At 44.5% G+C, this 15,988-nt stretch overlaps 2 protein-coding genes across 2 annotated transcripts in view; one reads left to right on the top strand and one right to left on the bottom strand.

The window, feature by feature from the left end:
- nkain4 (sodium/potassium transporting ATPase interacting 4) overlaps positions 1–2,728 on the bottom strand; it is a 45,508-nt gene extending 42,780 nt beyond the window's left edge. The window contains exon 1 of the mRNA XM_041945902.1: positions 2,467–2,728. Coding sequence (XP_041801836.1) covers positions 2,467–2,520 — 54 coding nt within the window. The 5' untranslated portion in view covers positions 2,521–2,728. The remainder of the gene's footprint in view (positions 1–2,466) is intronic.
- A 4,777-nt stretch (positions 2,729–7,505) lies between these two features.
- LOC121612187 overlaps positions 7,506–15,988 on the top strand; it is a 40,802-nt gene continuing 32,319 nt past the window's right edge. Inside the window, exon 1 of the mRNA XM_041944898.1 lies at positions 7,506–7,820. The gene's annotated coding sequence lies outside the window, so the exon portion shown is untranslated. The remainder of the gene's footprint in view (positions 7,821–15,988) is intronic.

Raw genomic sequence — 15,988 nt, 5'->3', positions numbered from 1 at the left:
AGCAGAGGCGTTTCGATCAATACAGGCTCATTATCTGTTGCCTTCTGTCCCAGAGAGATGAGTCCCACCGCTCGGCCTGTTGATGAGGAAAGTGCACCACAATTCAATTAGGGGATGGCCGAGATGCCAAAAGAGGTTTGATCAAAGCACTCTGCCTGGCTAATTAGCGCACACAGTGGTTCACAAGGGCTATTTTTACATCTGAGGAGCAGAGTATGTTGTTTTGTTAATGGTAGTTTTACCCTGTAATGGACTGGGAATAACCTGGCTCATTGTCAATGCATAGGTTTCAGCCAGGGGAGAGTGGGGGCCCCTTGTGCTGCTCCACACTCATGCGCACATGTATATTCATGTGAACACGCACACATACACACATGCATAACACATGAACACACACCTCCGACCTGATGACCTTTTGGAAAGGTCGTGCGGGGTTTAATGCAGATGCTCTTTGCAGGTTAAACTCATCAGAAGTGTGCAGGTGTGCGTGTGCGAGTGTGTGCTTTTCCAGACAGGAAGTGTCAGGTCATCCAGACAGAGTGCCAGGGGAAAATAAAGCTGTTTCCAGGAGTCTTCTGGGACTTTTTAGGCAGCCCGCTGACAGCTTTATAAACCTCTTAACAAATGGTCGACCTCCTTCTCTCTAATGAGGCAAAGAGGTCCGAAGTCTGTGAAGGGAAAACAGGTGTGTCCCTCAAGGTGGGTTCATAGCTCTCTGGGTTTGTGTTTGTGTGAGTGTTTATGTGTGTCATAAGACAGCGAGACAAGATTTTACCAAGGGAGCACTACTGAGGCCGTTGTGACTCAAACCATATAGACAAAAGCAGACTCTCTATCTAATGCATCCAGTTCCCTGTTCCTCACTATCGAATGAATTTCCAGAGCTGACACCTGACACGAGCGCAGGTGTTGCCCACAAATACACACCAGCCCTGTATTAATTCCGAAGATGAAAAGTGGAAAAGGCAGCAGGACATGAGGCCGAAGGCGGAAGAAAGTAATTCACACGACAGCAAGAAAGACGTGCAGCAAGCGCTTGTCTTAATCTTTTCCGTCTGAAAAGGCAGTTAAAGTCCAGCAGTGGTTCATTTTAAATCTAGATTAGAAGCCTCTTATATTTGTGAGTGTATAAATAAAGATGGCGAGTACCTTCCCAAGCAGTAGGCAGAAGCCTGTAGCTCTGAGGGAGAACTCTAAAGGGGTCTTGAGATGTTGGCTAAGGGGAATATAATACTATTAAATGGGAGGTGCAGGTGTTCATAGTGGTTAGTGGTATGAAACTTTCTTTTTCAGCACAGTTACAGCTGATACCAACCGCCACTTCCCATCATATGTTTTCCTTTTGTTGTGGGTGCCATTTTTCTTTGTTTCTGGATTCCCTCATGCATGGTACAGTATATCAGAACTTTCCCATTTGACTCTTTGTCTGGACCAGATTTTATAGCCGTTAAAAGCGACATTTACTCAGGGGGCTTACGGTGTGAGCAAGCTCGGTTTTAATAGCACCATAAATAACCTTGTCACACCCTGTCAAGTAGACTCTACTAAGGGATTGTGGCAAAGGCGAGCCGGCCTGCGAGTCGATGGGAAGCATCATCTGAGGCTGCACGGCCACCATCAGTAAAATGTCAAGATCGCCCATCAGAAACTGAAATGCTCCAATGAGCTCTGAGCCTCTGCATCCGCTGTGTTTTCTGGGATGATCCGAGTTCTTCACGAAGGGATTCCTCAAATCTTAATATCAGAGGAAACACGTATGTATCGGCAGACGACTTAGATGTTTTACATCACAAGGCGGCAGCAACTCTGGACGTTAATGTGAAACGCAGACACAGGCTTTGAACATAACCGCTGCCTCACACAGAGCTGTGTGACTTCAGGTGAAACTCTGTAGTGAGCTGTACATCAGGTCACCATTGCATTACTGAAAAGAGCAAATCCATAAATTTATAGATGCACCTGAATCATACATCACACAGCACAGTTACCCCAATCCTGCCCATCACTGTGCCACTGCTTGAGGCGTAAGAGCTGAGAGGAGCTGACTTCCCAACGCCAACAGCAGCACCATGTTTACTGTAACAGTGAATTTCCACATGGATCAGGTGAAGAAATAAACTACTCCAAGACTTGGCACAAAACTCTAAAATCCATCAGTCAGCAGGTCATTAGTTACACACGTTTTCAGCAAGTGCAGAGTGAAGGAGAAAAGATGAAAGCACGGAGACTCGGATGCAGTGTGCGTCTGGGACTCACAGTGACTTATAGAACTTTTAGGCAGCTCTGGTGTCACTATTACATTTCCTGTTAGCGGTTTTCAACATGTGATACTCAGCCTTCATCAGAGCACGCGCGGCTGCCCAGTTATAACAGGCATTTAATTGTGGTTCATCCTTCCAAACATAAACATATTTCCTCGCAGGGTTCAAACTTGTGAAACAACAAGTAGAACATGGGTCAACTCACCAGCTGTAAAGTGCAAATAAAGATGAGAGTGCATCGTCCGCTGCAGCAGCCCATTGTGCCAGCGGTGAAAACGTGACTCTGAGCCGGCGGAGGAGGACTTGGGATACGAGACGGAGGAGCTCTCGACGCGCGGACCAGACTCAGTCCCGATCCGAGCACTGGGGTCCCATTCTCCTCTTGCGCTGCGGTGTGTCTTTCGTGAGCCTTCGACGCGCGGCTGGGTCGCCCTGGCTGGTCTGGGTCTGTGTGCTCGCCTGCGCTCCCGCCGGCCGGTCGCACTTGAGGTGAATGACTGGGTGGGTGGTTGCGAGCCGGTGTGTAAAGGGAGGAGGAGGAGGAGGGTTGGGAGGTGGTGGTGTCGGTGGTGGGGTAGTCAACCGGGGGCGGGGGGGAGGGGGGGACTGGGATGTGGCTGAGTGAGGGCGTAAACTGGTTTCTGGAAGCTGTCTGTGGTGTGGCAGTGGAGAAAGTGCACTCTTTGTTTATTCCAAATATTATAACAGGGGGGGGTATCAATTAATTGTCATGGTGACCGAGCACATTTCTATTAAGCCAAAAAGGGCGTAATAGCAATTAGACTGACTGGTCATGCGTAAAAGCAATTTTCTTGCATTTGTTTGCGGGGAAACGTTCAAGACTCACACCGGTGTTTGTTCACTGATGTTCGCGTCTCATTCTGACATCTGTGAGCGTGTGTTGAGGAGGGGCGCCGGGTTAAATCTGCCGCTGCAGCTGCAGCTGCTGCTGATGGAGAACAGGCGCCACCGTGTGTCTATTCGATGAGACACACTTAAAAAATAAAAGCTCTGCACCGCACATTACAGTAGGCTGCACAACTCAAAATGGAAGCCAACATTTTTCTTACTTATATGATTTTTCCATATTTAACAGGACTCAGTTTGAGGGATTTTGCGCTTTCTACCATAATAAGTTAAGTTTTTAAGATTCTTACAGGCACCATTATCTTTGGACATTTCTTTAATACCGGTAGGTGTGAATTATTTTGATTTTTATTACTACCTCAAGGGAACTTTCTTTACACTGCACCTCCACCTTCACTATCTACGCCCCTGTGGCCTCAGCCCACCCCTCTTCTCTCCAGATCCTCCTCTCCCTGCCTCCCTTTCTCCACACAGACCTTTTGTTTGGATCCCCATTTGCCTTATGGGTAGCCACAGCTCGGCATGATTTATAATAGAAAAGATCTTAAAAGCAGCTCTCTCAGTCACCTTCGTCCTCCGCCCTCCTCTCTCGGAGCGCACGGAGGTAGGTCCCACCTCCCTCTCTCCCTCTCCCTGTATCTCCCCTCACCACCAGATTGATGAATCTTTTACGCGTCTGCGGGCTGAGTGAGGGAACACTTCACATCTCATTTCATCATACACTCCTCCGCTCTGCTCCTCTTACAGTGCCGCTCCTCTCCTCTCCTCTCCTCTCCTCTCCTCTCCTCTCTGCCGTCCCACGCCGCCCTGCCCACCTGCGTCCAGCCAGGCCCAGGAGGAGCTCCTCCCCATCGCCAAAAATAACCTCGGGGTATTTATGGAAGCCGGCAAGTAGGCACGAATTGAGTATTTACGGAAAGAAAGAAAAAAAGCTTTTCTTTCATCATGAAACTGAAAAAATAAGTACCATCAGTTTGAAGCTGTTTGAGTATCAGACCAGTGGTCCATACGAATATCTTCCACCTGCATCTGTCCTCTAGTTTTAAGTCTATTGATGACTGATGGTTTGTCTTAGCCCCAGCACCTTTACTCTTGTCAGATTGTCTTGTCTCAAATAAGCATTCTTGGGCGCGTGCCTCATTGTGTCAGGTGGTGCATCCTGCTTTGTTGCACATGTGGCTGTGCATTTGACTTTGAGCTATATTCTCTTTGACAAAACAGTCCGAACGCAGCATCCACTAACTTGCTTTTTTCTGGAACTTTTTTTTAACACTGTCTTCATCAGCAGATAGAGTGCGTTCAAGTGTCTGCTCCGGGTCCACTTGCTACCTGTAAAGCAACGAGGATGAGAGGTTCTTAAAATGGAGTGGATGAAATCTTCAAGGCTCCAGAGCTTGCATGTCAACAGTGACAAGAAAGAGTGTAATGCTGCTGAAAGATGTGGAATTTATTGTTTTTTAGTGTTAATAAAAAGCTTCTTGCTTCAAATTTCTGCTGCTGGTTTCAACAATGATGCCATTATTTTATAGCTACAATATTCTAAATGTCTTCTTCATCATTTTACACAATTTCACACCACATTCATTGTATCTGCTATCTTTGGCAACATTTTAACCCGAGCTACGATTCACAAAATCAACTTCTGTGGGTTCAAACAAAGCTTGGCTGCACAACCGGAGTGAGCTTTAAAACACCAGCTGGTCTGACATGCCATCCAGATGCAGGACCTACTTTTTGTGTGTAGTCAAGTGGCATGGACCAATTTGTTTGTAACAGACGACATGTTTTACTATGACACGCCGAGCCAGAAAGTGCAAGAGCTTCTAGTAGAATACATTAGTGACTGTCCTGCACTTCTTGCATGCGCGAAGCTCACTCATTCACAGCTGCATTTCTTATGAGAACATGTTCTCTGAATGTGTGCCATAAAAATGTCATGTGTGTGCATGTGTGTTGGTGGGTGGGAAAGAGTGAGATGGAGCGAGCAGAGCCAAGGCTGAAATAAGGTCACTGTTATAGTTCTATTAGAAGCCTTGATGGAGGTTTTCCTCGTGCTCCCATTTTGCCCATTTTGCCCATTTTGCCCAACACCTCCTTATCGACTCACTCTGTGCATATGTGTGTGTGTGTGTGTGTGTCCAGAACACTCCTTTCATGACAAGCGTGTCCAAGCCCTCAGGGGCTGCTGTTCTCCACAAAGACACTAATGTGAAGTGACAGGACAGCCAGTGGTGCGCTGCTCTGAGGGGACCTGCATTGTGGAGGAGACCCGAGAGTCTGGCTAGGAGTGGACAACAATAGGAAAAAAGACCTCAAAAGGACAAGGCCTTTCTCTCTTTGAAAGCGTCTTAGGCTGTCGCTTCTAGTTCCCACTCCTTCTTTCTCTTTCTTGCTCTGTTTCTCTTTTTCCTTCTCTGTTTCTCTCGTCACACATTTTGGTGCTCAAACTCCCCAGTGAACAGTTCTCCTGCAGACACGCGCTCGAGAAAAGTCTAATTCACTACTATCTAACAGCCAATTCCTTGTTTGCGAAGCTGACGGACACATGAGAGCAAAACAGATTGTATACACTTGCAGCAGGCTGAATGACTTGGTTTTCTTATGCCACATGCTTACAAAAGAGGCCATTATTCAGTTTGAAATACCGTATGGCACCGGGGGAGCTGCTGTGTTAAACAGAAAAACAGAATATTTTGTATTGGTACAACTAACGCCTACAGTGGCAAATCATATATCACAACCTAACCTTGAATAGGCAAAATGAGCTGCTCTCTTCGGCTCCACAAGACATTTATCAACACAAACTACCCTACATTGCTGCAAATTACAGCCACCACTAGCTGTCTGACAAGCATATGAATGCTTTCTTTATTTAGGTCCATGCTCATAAAAGTTTAAGATTATGCATGTGCCCTTGCAGGCAGAGTCCCTTTGGATTTTTCTTCACTATTTTGCTATGAAGAAAGTTCCAGACTCAATGAAGGATAAATACAGTGGCTATTATGAGGAGCATGTCAATAATTTATTATGGGATTATGCTTTGGTGAAGAAATAATGGTCCCCAGAATCACTTTTGAACAGATGGTGTTAGTCTAACGCTGGCCGCTTGGGGGCGCTCGTCTGCGAGCTCGTTTAATTGAACGGGTGCCTTCACGGCTGAATCAAGTCAGACACAAGCTGGAAACACACAGGAAATCATGTACGTTTCATTCAGAATAAAATCATATCATTAGTTGCATGCTGACGTGAAAGTGCATCGTGCCAAAGGCTTTCTTTTTCTCCTGAGAGAAAAATGCGATCCGATATTGAAAACAATTGGGTGTGGTTGAGTATCCTCTCCCCCTCCATTAGCCGGCTGATGTGCCCTTGAGCAAGGCACTTAACCCCCCAATATGCTCCCCAGGCGCTTGAATGCAGCCCACTGCTCCTGTGTGTTTCACTGCATGTTGCATGGTGCATTTCAGTAAACCAGTGATGGGTTAAATGCAGAGAATAATTTCCCAGTTTGGGATTGGTAAAGTAAATAAAACTCCTTTACTTGGACAAATGCTGGATGGGAGGTTACCGTTAGCATAGTTAGCTGGTGTTAGCAGTTAATGAGAACACTGACTGTAAGCGAGCTGACTGAGACACAGTTCAACGCATCGAAAACCCTGTTAATTCTATTATGTGATTTTTATAAACATATAACAGAACAAATTCTTATTTATTTAGTGTTTTTTAATTTCATAATTAATTTCATATAATTTCAAATTCATAATTTCCATATCATCCCATAAACCTTGGTATCTGAAAGTTGCTTGAGGGATGTTGATTCTCATTCATAACCCTTTGTTTTTCATTAGCAAACCTTAGACCCAGTTATTGTATAGAAATATGGTATATAATACTGTTTAAGTTTATGTATAAAATAATTTCACTTTGCTGTAGGTCCAGTGACATTTTTGCAATGGGCAACACTTTGACATTAGATTAGATTAGATAGATAGGGGCAAATAAGAACAATAAGAACAACAGCGGTGCAAATAAGAACAATAAGAGCAATTAGTGCAAATTACTAATTAGCAATTAGTAGAAATAATTCAATAAATTTGAATGAACCTTTTTTTCCTGTGTTTCTTCATTTGTAATTTTTGTGTACGCCTGATTTTACCTTTCTATTGTTGAGGTATAATCCTTTATTTTTTTTACACACGGACATGCAGAGTGGAGGAGCCTGGGATCGAACCTCTGACCTTCTGATCATCGGACAACCCGCCACGATGAACGTTTTATTTTGAAAGCTCTTACCGGAAACCAATTTTGCTATGCCGTCTGTCTTGACGGCGGATTCAGTCACATGGTGCTGCCTAACCGAGAGCTGATGGAGCCAGATGAGAAAAGCAGGAGGCGAGCCCCTCCGGTCGCGCGTCAGCATCCCCTCAAATAGGAATCCGCTGCTGTCACTTCTGCTCCACATACTGAGAGACGGACGGCTGTAACCAAGAAACAACAATTAAAGGCCAACTCCATTTGGCATGCAGCTGTTTTTTTTCATGTGATGTCAACGGAGAAGAGTAAGGTGAGGCTGTGAGGACGCTGGAGCTTTGCAAAGAATGATAGTGAGGATCAAGGCGCGCTGTCCCAGGAGAACTCATCTGAAGAGCTGGCCCTGAGAGACCGGGATGCTCCTCTAACGCAACGGGGGGGCGAGTGAGTACAATGCACCCGATCTCTCTCTTTTTCATTCTGGTTCCACTTTGGTGACATCGCGACAGTTTTTATTTTTTTTTTTGTGAGGACCGTTCAGCGTCCCTGCCCCTCTTTATCGCCTCTGAATTATTCCATACTCGATCCCACCTGTCTGATCAATCATTCATAGGCTTCTTAGTAAAGTGCAGCATAGCCGGTTGGTCAGCGATGTGTGAAAGTTGCCTCGCTAATTTGGAAATGGTGCACCCCCCACCTGCACACACCCGTAACTTAATGCATGCACGCATCAAGGTTTAATATCATGCGGTGCATTTCAGTGGGTGATTGGGAGCTCGATCGTGCTCTTTTAAAGTTTTGATTAGAGTGAACATGTGTTGCACACTGCGGCCACAGTGTCGGTGCAAGGCTGATTAATAAAGCCTTTGTGAGGGGTTCTCCTATCAGGGGCGCTCATCATTAATCCGCTGATGGCCCGGAGGGCGTGGGTTGCTGTACGTGATGATAAGGGAAAGAAAGGCACCAGTCCTACTTACACAGCAGGGTTGATTAATTATGGACTCAGAACTGATGAACTCAGTGACTGTTGGATGCACAAGAGGAGACACAGGCATGTCAAACAGAAAGACTGGCTTGTAATATCCGTTTAATGAACCATTTTCATCACCATGACATTGAGGATGAATAAAAAAAAACAACAAAATACAAGTTATCCCTGCAAAGATCCATGTTTGGCTTGAATTAAGGCTGTCTTGAAATGAGGTGATTGCTAAGTGTCGAAAGCAGTGTTAATCCTTCACCCAACTATACGTCTAATTCAGGCTGTAATGATGTTCTCACCTGTAATAATCTACGGAGTGAAACGCTCGCTGTGCAGCTGAATGTGTGGGTGTGAGTGGAACTTCTACAGCAGGCTCAGTGCATGTAGATGAATGAAATTCACTTACTATGCAGCAAGGGTTCCCATATCCAGTATGTGTGTGTGTGTGTGTGTGTGTGCTTGCCTATGTGTGTGTGCGTGCATCTCACCTCATTACACTCATTGTGTTGACTTAAGCAGGAGGGTCACCCCTGAGGCCCATTCTCCTGCCTTATTGAGGAGTGATGCCCTGAATTACACCACACTCGCACTGATTGCGGGAGCACATCGTTTCGAGACGTTTCAGCTTAAGTTCACCACTGTTATTTTGACCGTAACATCATATGTGAGTGTGACGTATATTTCCTGGCACACATAAGTCGGAGCATTGCACAATCACCAGTGCGAAACTGTCCGCCACTCATTACGAGTGCGTTTTGTTGAGAGGTGCTTAACTCTTGGATCTCGTATATTTCAAATTTGCGATGGAGCTCCAGCTCTGGTTCGAATTCTGGGCATTTATGCTCACAACCTGCCCACGCACTCTTTGTAGAGGCGCTCCTCTACTCCTGGTTGTCCTACAAACTGACAAAAAAATAAAAAAACTCTCTCCCTTAGAGCCTGTGTACTGCATTTCTCCTGAGGCGTTCTCAATATTCTCCCTGTGTATGTATTAAACATCAAGCATGTCGAACTGCAGGCGCAGGGCCGAGCACTTTAAGGCAGAGTCAGCCTTCTGTGGAGGGTGACAGAACAGTCAGATGGCCCCCACAGGGCAGAGAACAATTCCTGCTGCTGATGCACCCAAGGCGACAGGACTGGAGCGCTCCTTCCTCCTCCCTCCCTCCTCCCGCCCCTCTCATCCTCCATCATCCCTCCCCACCTTCATCTCGCAGAAATAAACACACTCCTGGGTTCACTTGCACACCTGCACCTCGGCTTTAACTAGCTGCCTTTCGTCTCCTACGTGTGCATACATACACATACGTACATAGCAGCATGTCCCTTTATCATATACACACAGGCAGATATGTGCCTAAAGAGTAATATTTATAAGTGGCAGTTTAGGCACATGAATCATACCTGCTCCCACACACAGCATCTCTATACTTTCCCATATACACTAGCGTACCTTCTCACATCCACACTCATGATTTCTTGTGCTCACTGTCATAATTGGCATACACCGCTCTTCTCTCCAACACACATGCACTCACTTGTTACTTTACTAGGTACACCTGTACAGTCTAATGCAATCCAATACAACTGTTCTGCTCATTAAGTTGACTTTTATGATGCTGATTTTTACACTGTCAGAGAGGTGTTAATTATATGTTTTGCCATGAAGGTTGTAGTTCATGGTGAAGTTGTGCAAGACTGCAATATACTGGGAGGTGTTTCTAATATTCTGCCCCCTTCATGTCTCTAAATAGGGAGGGAAAAAAATTAGAAGCACCTCAGTAGAATCTAACACAGTATAAAACCACCTCTCACTATGATTTCAGTAAGACACATATAATTGATTTACACATTTTCAACAAAGTCAACAAAAACTTTAAATGATAGAATTCAGTAGTAGAATTTGTTTTATTTAACTGCAGTAGATTATTCATGTGTACCTAATTAAATGGACCCTGAGTGTAAACAGCCTTTACTCTCTTAAACACACCATCACAGTGTCCTACACACAGCAGCACTGTCGGCTCTTGCGCATGCAGTTATAGTCTTTTAAGTCCTATTTTACTCCAAACATTTTCAGATTGAAAGCGAAGCTAATTTGGAGGCGGTGCGATTGCATGCAATCAGTGGAAATCTGCAAGCAGAAGCGAACAGACGCCAATTATGAATCTACATACAGAAACAAGATGAAAAAGGACTGAAACTGGTAGAAATAACTGGGCTTTCTGAGGGCCTTCGTAGATTCACTCTGTGCACACGTAGCGTATGTCGCTTGGTAGCATATGTGCTACACTGACTGTTGTGGGCGAGTAAATTGCGTGAATATAGCAAGACATAGCATATAAGTGTACTGCAAGAGAAACTGATGGTATACCGTGTGTGTCTGAGAATAGTAGTGTGTGTAAAACTGAATGATACTATGCTATATCTAAGAAAATGTATGTTACTTACAACAGATGTGTGGGAGCAAGACTTTGATAGATATGTATATAGTATTGCACTTTCAGTTCCTGGTTGGCTTACAATTCTTAAAACCATGATGTGCCGAAGGTAAATAATCAGCCATATAACGGTGATGGTGACCTTGCTATTGTTCGAACAAAACTTGGTGAATTTTAAGTTGTCCTTCAGTGCTCTGCGCCTTGATTTGAATTCTCCTTGAAGCCTAAACATTGCTAGAAACGCTACTTTCTGTAGGAGGTTCAGGCTTTTTCAACAGGGCTGTAAGCCAGTCAGAAACTGAGAATTGAAACACTGTCTTAGATGCTAACATTTGCCATCACATGCACAGTCATGTTTTCTGCCCTCTTTCCTATAGGCTATCATGCTCATACACACACGCAGTTATAGTCACACACACCCTAATCGCCGCATGCAGTTTAAAACAGATATTTTCATTCACACACCATTGTTTTCTCTTGCAAACAGTGTGATTCTTCATACACACCACCATTCCATCGCTATGTAGAGCGGTGATGGTGCGTCTGAGTGAGAATTATAGTGTTTATACAGGAGAACGGCGGCTCACAGTTTTTTAGAATTCTGAAAATGTCATCGTCTGCGGCCTGTGGTTGTTCGTAAAAGGTGCAAAAGTGTGATGTGAGCTTTACAGATCACAGAGTAAATGGCCCGTGAATCCTAAAAGTGTGTATGCATGCACATGTGTGTGTGCATGTCAGCTGTGATCATAATAGCTCAGGGATTGGGGGGCCGTAGATTGGCCAGTCAGCCAGACAGATGTGCCCTAGCCTGGACTTGGAGTGCGGGGCCTCAAACTGGCCTGCCACCCAGCATTAGTGCCATGGATCCGTGACCAAAGAGCTCAGGGCACCAAAACTCACTGTCTGCATAAAATGCTCTCAATTATTAATGGTGTGTATAGGGCAATAAGAGGCATTGCAGAGGCCAAGGCAGGAAACAAGGAAATGGGCGCTGAAGAAAGGAAGAGAATGAGTCAACATGCATTTAAAGAATTTGAATTTAAAGAACAGTTTCCGAAAAGTTTTCTTTTTTACTCCTGTGTCGCCCAGCGGCGAACTGAACCTTGACGATGAGCACACATAATACCACATTTAAACAAAGTAAGATCACCATAGCAACCAGAGAACAAGAAAGTGATGGTACAGCACATTGGTGATCCTCTCAATTGCTCTCCTCTCAGAAACATGAAAAGAAAGAAGACATTGACCGGTTAGACCTTCATCTTTTTCACACCACACTGGATTATATCTGAAAATTCATACCAGGTGTTATGTCACATGTCCTGATTTTACAACCTGTACATTTCACATATAATTACACAGAATCCTCCTGTTAAGTGCGGTAGTTTAGTATCCGTCTTCTCAGCACGCGCTAAATACATTTCATGCAGCATTGCAGTAGCTTGCCATTAGAGTAGGAGCGCTGTAATTCATAAGTATTGATTCATGTCTCAGCAGCATTACGGCATAATGTCCCCGAACATGACTATAATACAAGAGCAAACACAATAAATAAAGCAGCAAAGAAAAAGCAGTGATTTACACAGACAAGCTGTTAACTCCCCATTATGTCTGATGTGATGCAAACATAATACAAGAGTAGGAAATAATATGCTTGTTCTAAACATTGCTGTTCCATTATTACATGTAGAAAATGCTCTCCGTCCTCTGTTCCCACTTAGCAGCAATACCACATGAACTGAGAGAAGGCATGCTCCTGACCTGAAGCTCGTGCATTACATCCTGTCAACTGTTTTTAGGCGGTTTGAAAACCTTTTAAGGTCTTAGCAGCAGGTGAAGTTTGATGTTAGAATTACAGTCTCCACTGAAGAAATATTCCTGCAGCTCTCAAGTCATATCAAGCATTACCGGTGCTCTTTGATTTATTAGCCTTGTGGTGATGGTGTATAAAAACCTCTTTATTATATGCATGTGTGTGTGTGTGTGTGTGTGTGTGTGTGTGTGGCTTTTCAGTTATCATTTATCACCGTCTCTGTCACCTGTGCCCCTTCACTTCCAAGCAAGTGTAGGTGCCCTTGCATCGCCAGTCTTTGCATATCTTGCGTTACCATTACATGCGAGTCACAGAGCAAAAGCCTCTGATTTTTTAGAAAAATAGACGCCATATATCTTTGAAAAAACGAGCAGGACGTCTTCCTTATGACTCATATATAACGGTTATGCATGAGAGGCACAGTGCCATAGAGCTAGTATGCCACTCTTGTTTAAACACATGTGGAGGGAGTCACTGCAAATTCAGTGTAGCTGTGGCCTTCAAAATAAAAGTCAGAAAACACATGCAGATGAAGATGGCCAACACAACTTTGCTACTTCTCCTACGACTTCTTCTCCTCGTGCTTGGACCACACACATTTGTATGCAAAGTAGGAATCGTAAGTAATGAGAAATCTGTTTTATTTTTATTGACCTGAGGAAATTTGACTTAGTGTGACCTCTTACAGCACGGCGAATACCCGACGCTGTGGCCTCAGCTTTGTGCTGTTGGCGGTTGGACCGTTCCGCTCAGCGTTCAGTGCCTCGATGAAGAAGCCTCACAGCTCTAGTACAGCTGGGTACTCTGCATTTATGCTGAAAAAAAAAAGAGGAGGCAGTTTTGTTTTTCATTCTTAAAGTTGGAGTTTGTCATTTCTTGTGGGTGGAGGAGTGTTTATACCAACAACAGCTTAATCTGCGCAAACAGAGCGAATCATCTGGGTCTCATTAGCGGAGACAGGATGCTCTTCTCTATCGCGCGTCTGCTTTGTGTTTGTGTTTTATGCCGTTAGATACTGCATACTTTAAAATAAAAATATTGCCTGGTCTTGCTTTAAGGAAATGGGGTTGGGGGGTTAGGGGGGAGTCTTACATAACTACTTTTCATGCTCTGATTTAGGTTTAGCGTCAAACTGGCAACCTGCTGGCTACAGGTGTGTTCCTCCAGACTTTACTTCGTGCTTCCACCGAGCAAATTTATGATCAGATTCCATCTGAATACACAGAGAATCAGAGCAGTAGTATGAGTGTGTGTAACCGTATTATGTATGTGTATTTCTACACCTTACCAAGCCATCTGTCTGTATTTGCATATTAACAGTGTGCATATTTTTGTATGTTGTGCTCTAATTGGCGACACTGTTGTGGCATTAACATGAATACCAGGTGTGTCGCTCTGCCGTGAATGTCTCTTCCTGTTTGAGACGCAGACAGCCGGTGGAGGCGCGGCGTGCGCTGGTGGGCGAGTTCACCTTTGCAACAGTAGCTGTTTATTGATTCCCTCTGACAGTCACACAGGTGTTAGCGATGGAAGATCAGCCTCTGCACTCAAAGAGCATGAGGACAGCGGGCATTCATGCAGACTGGTGTGTTTATTTATTCATTAACAGGCGGTTTGCTCCTCAGCTCTGCCTCAGAGGACCGCTTTCACCTGTTTCACCTCCTGAGGTTTGAGAGAGCGCTGCATTTGGAATCAGATCTGTCTTGGGTTTGCAGGATCTCACGAATGCCGACATGCACATACACAGTAGCATCCACCTCACCCTCATGCCTGCCATGAATGAGACTGTAGGGATAGTGAAAGCTGGAGGAAGAATGAAGGGTGGAGTCGAGGACTCCTGGGACCATGGCAAGGCAGATCCTATATTGATTGGTTTAGTAAGAGAATCCTCCGGCTTTTAGTGGTGCTGCTTAATAAGAGTGGCTTGTGGAAAGAGATCACATCAGCTGAACTCCACTCCAGAGGCTGCCTTCGGCTCTAAAGAATAGTTCACAGCACAATCAAAACATAAGCAAGAGGGGGCTAATCCATTTAAATTATGGTTTTTGGCTCTCGACAACGTTCAACATTTGGAAATATCTCTTTACAGGAGGTAACGTTGCCTTGACATTTTCTCTGTGAGGTCTGTTATGCTGTTCAGAAGTTAAAGAAAGGTCATGAGCTTTATGTCAAGGCCAGCTGTTGAGTACGCTGTCACAGGTGTGTGATCTCCCCATATTGAAACCAAAGCAGCCAGAACTGCGCGTGTACTTATCACACAGCACAAAATCGCTCTCCAGATCTTGCAGTGGGTTTGTGTGCTCGCTGCAGCGTGGATGTTGTGGGGTTTTTTTTGCATTGACATAGTCTTTTTTGCTGCACGTACCCTATCTGTCTATCTCGGTGTTAAGTCAAGAGCCTGGCTTCAGAGCAACACTGAGCTATTTTCGGAGGGAGGCAGCCGATTGTGTTAAGCGAGGAAGTGAAGTGACACAACTGGGGTTGAGATTTCTTCGTGCTTGAAAACCTTGAAAATGTCTTTATTTAGTGCTTCGCTCCCCCGACACCTTGCAGATTGCACCTAGCTACCCATCAGATAACGGTTAGCTACAGAAGCAAGCAGCACATCAAAGCCTGAAGATGCACAACCACATTACTGACAGTTCTTATTTTATTGTAGAATGACACTTTTAATCAGGAAGACTGTTGTCTCTACACCCAGGTCATTTTAATTCTTGTGTACCTGGTGCAGAAAAAAAGATATTTTTGTCATCATTTTGACATTTTAATACATAGATTATTAAATTTGAAGACTGTTACCAACTAATGTAACTTTGAAGAATGTGGAACGTACGATTCTTTGTGTGTGTATATTACTGAGAGAAGAGTTGGGACTATTTTGGGCTGTTTTTGATGATTTAATTTTATTATTTATGTATTCACCTCCACATGAAAGAGAGCTGAGGTCCCAAGTGGTCTCTGTCTTTTTCTCTCTCACACACTGCTTCTCTTTCATGCAAACGCGCACGTGCGCGCACACACACAGGCACACACGCACACAAATCCATATTTATTTAGCCATTTTCAACAATTTTCATAAATACCTATCATCACTGTCAGCACTTTTTGTATTTGTACCTCCACCCTCCCTCTGTCAGAATTGAGTCGATTCAGTGAGTTCCAGTGTAATCTGACACGTTTGTGTGTATGTACATGTGCAGCTCATCGTGTTTGCACGTGCTTGCACTTGTTTAATGAAAGCACCTGCTGTGTTTGTCCCCTTAGTTCACCCATCTGATCGATAGCAAGCTGGGTCTGTCAGCGTGGTAGCTGTCATGGAATCTCTGCTAACCCAATTAGCTTAACCGTGCACTAACCCAATTAGCAGAACCCCTGCACT

This window comes from Chelmon rostratus, chromosome 10 (genome assembly GCF_017976325.1).
Source record: "Chelmon rostratus isolate fCheRos1 chromosome 10, fCheRos1.pri, whole genome shotgun sequence".
NCBI lineage: Eukaryota > Metazoa > Chordata > Actinopteri > Chaetodontiformes > Chaetodontidae > Chelmon > Chelmon rostratus.
This window is presented reverse-complemented; position numbering and strand designations above follow the sequence as displayed.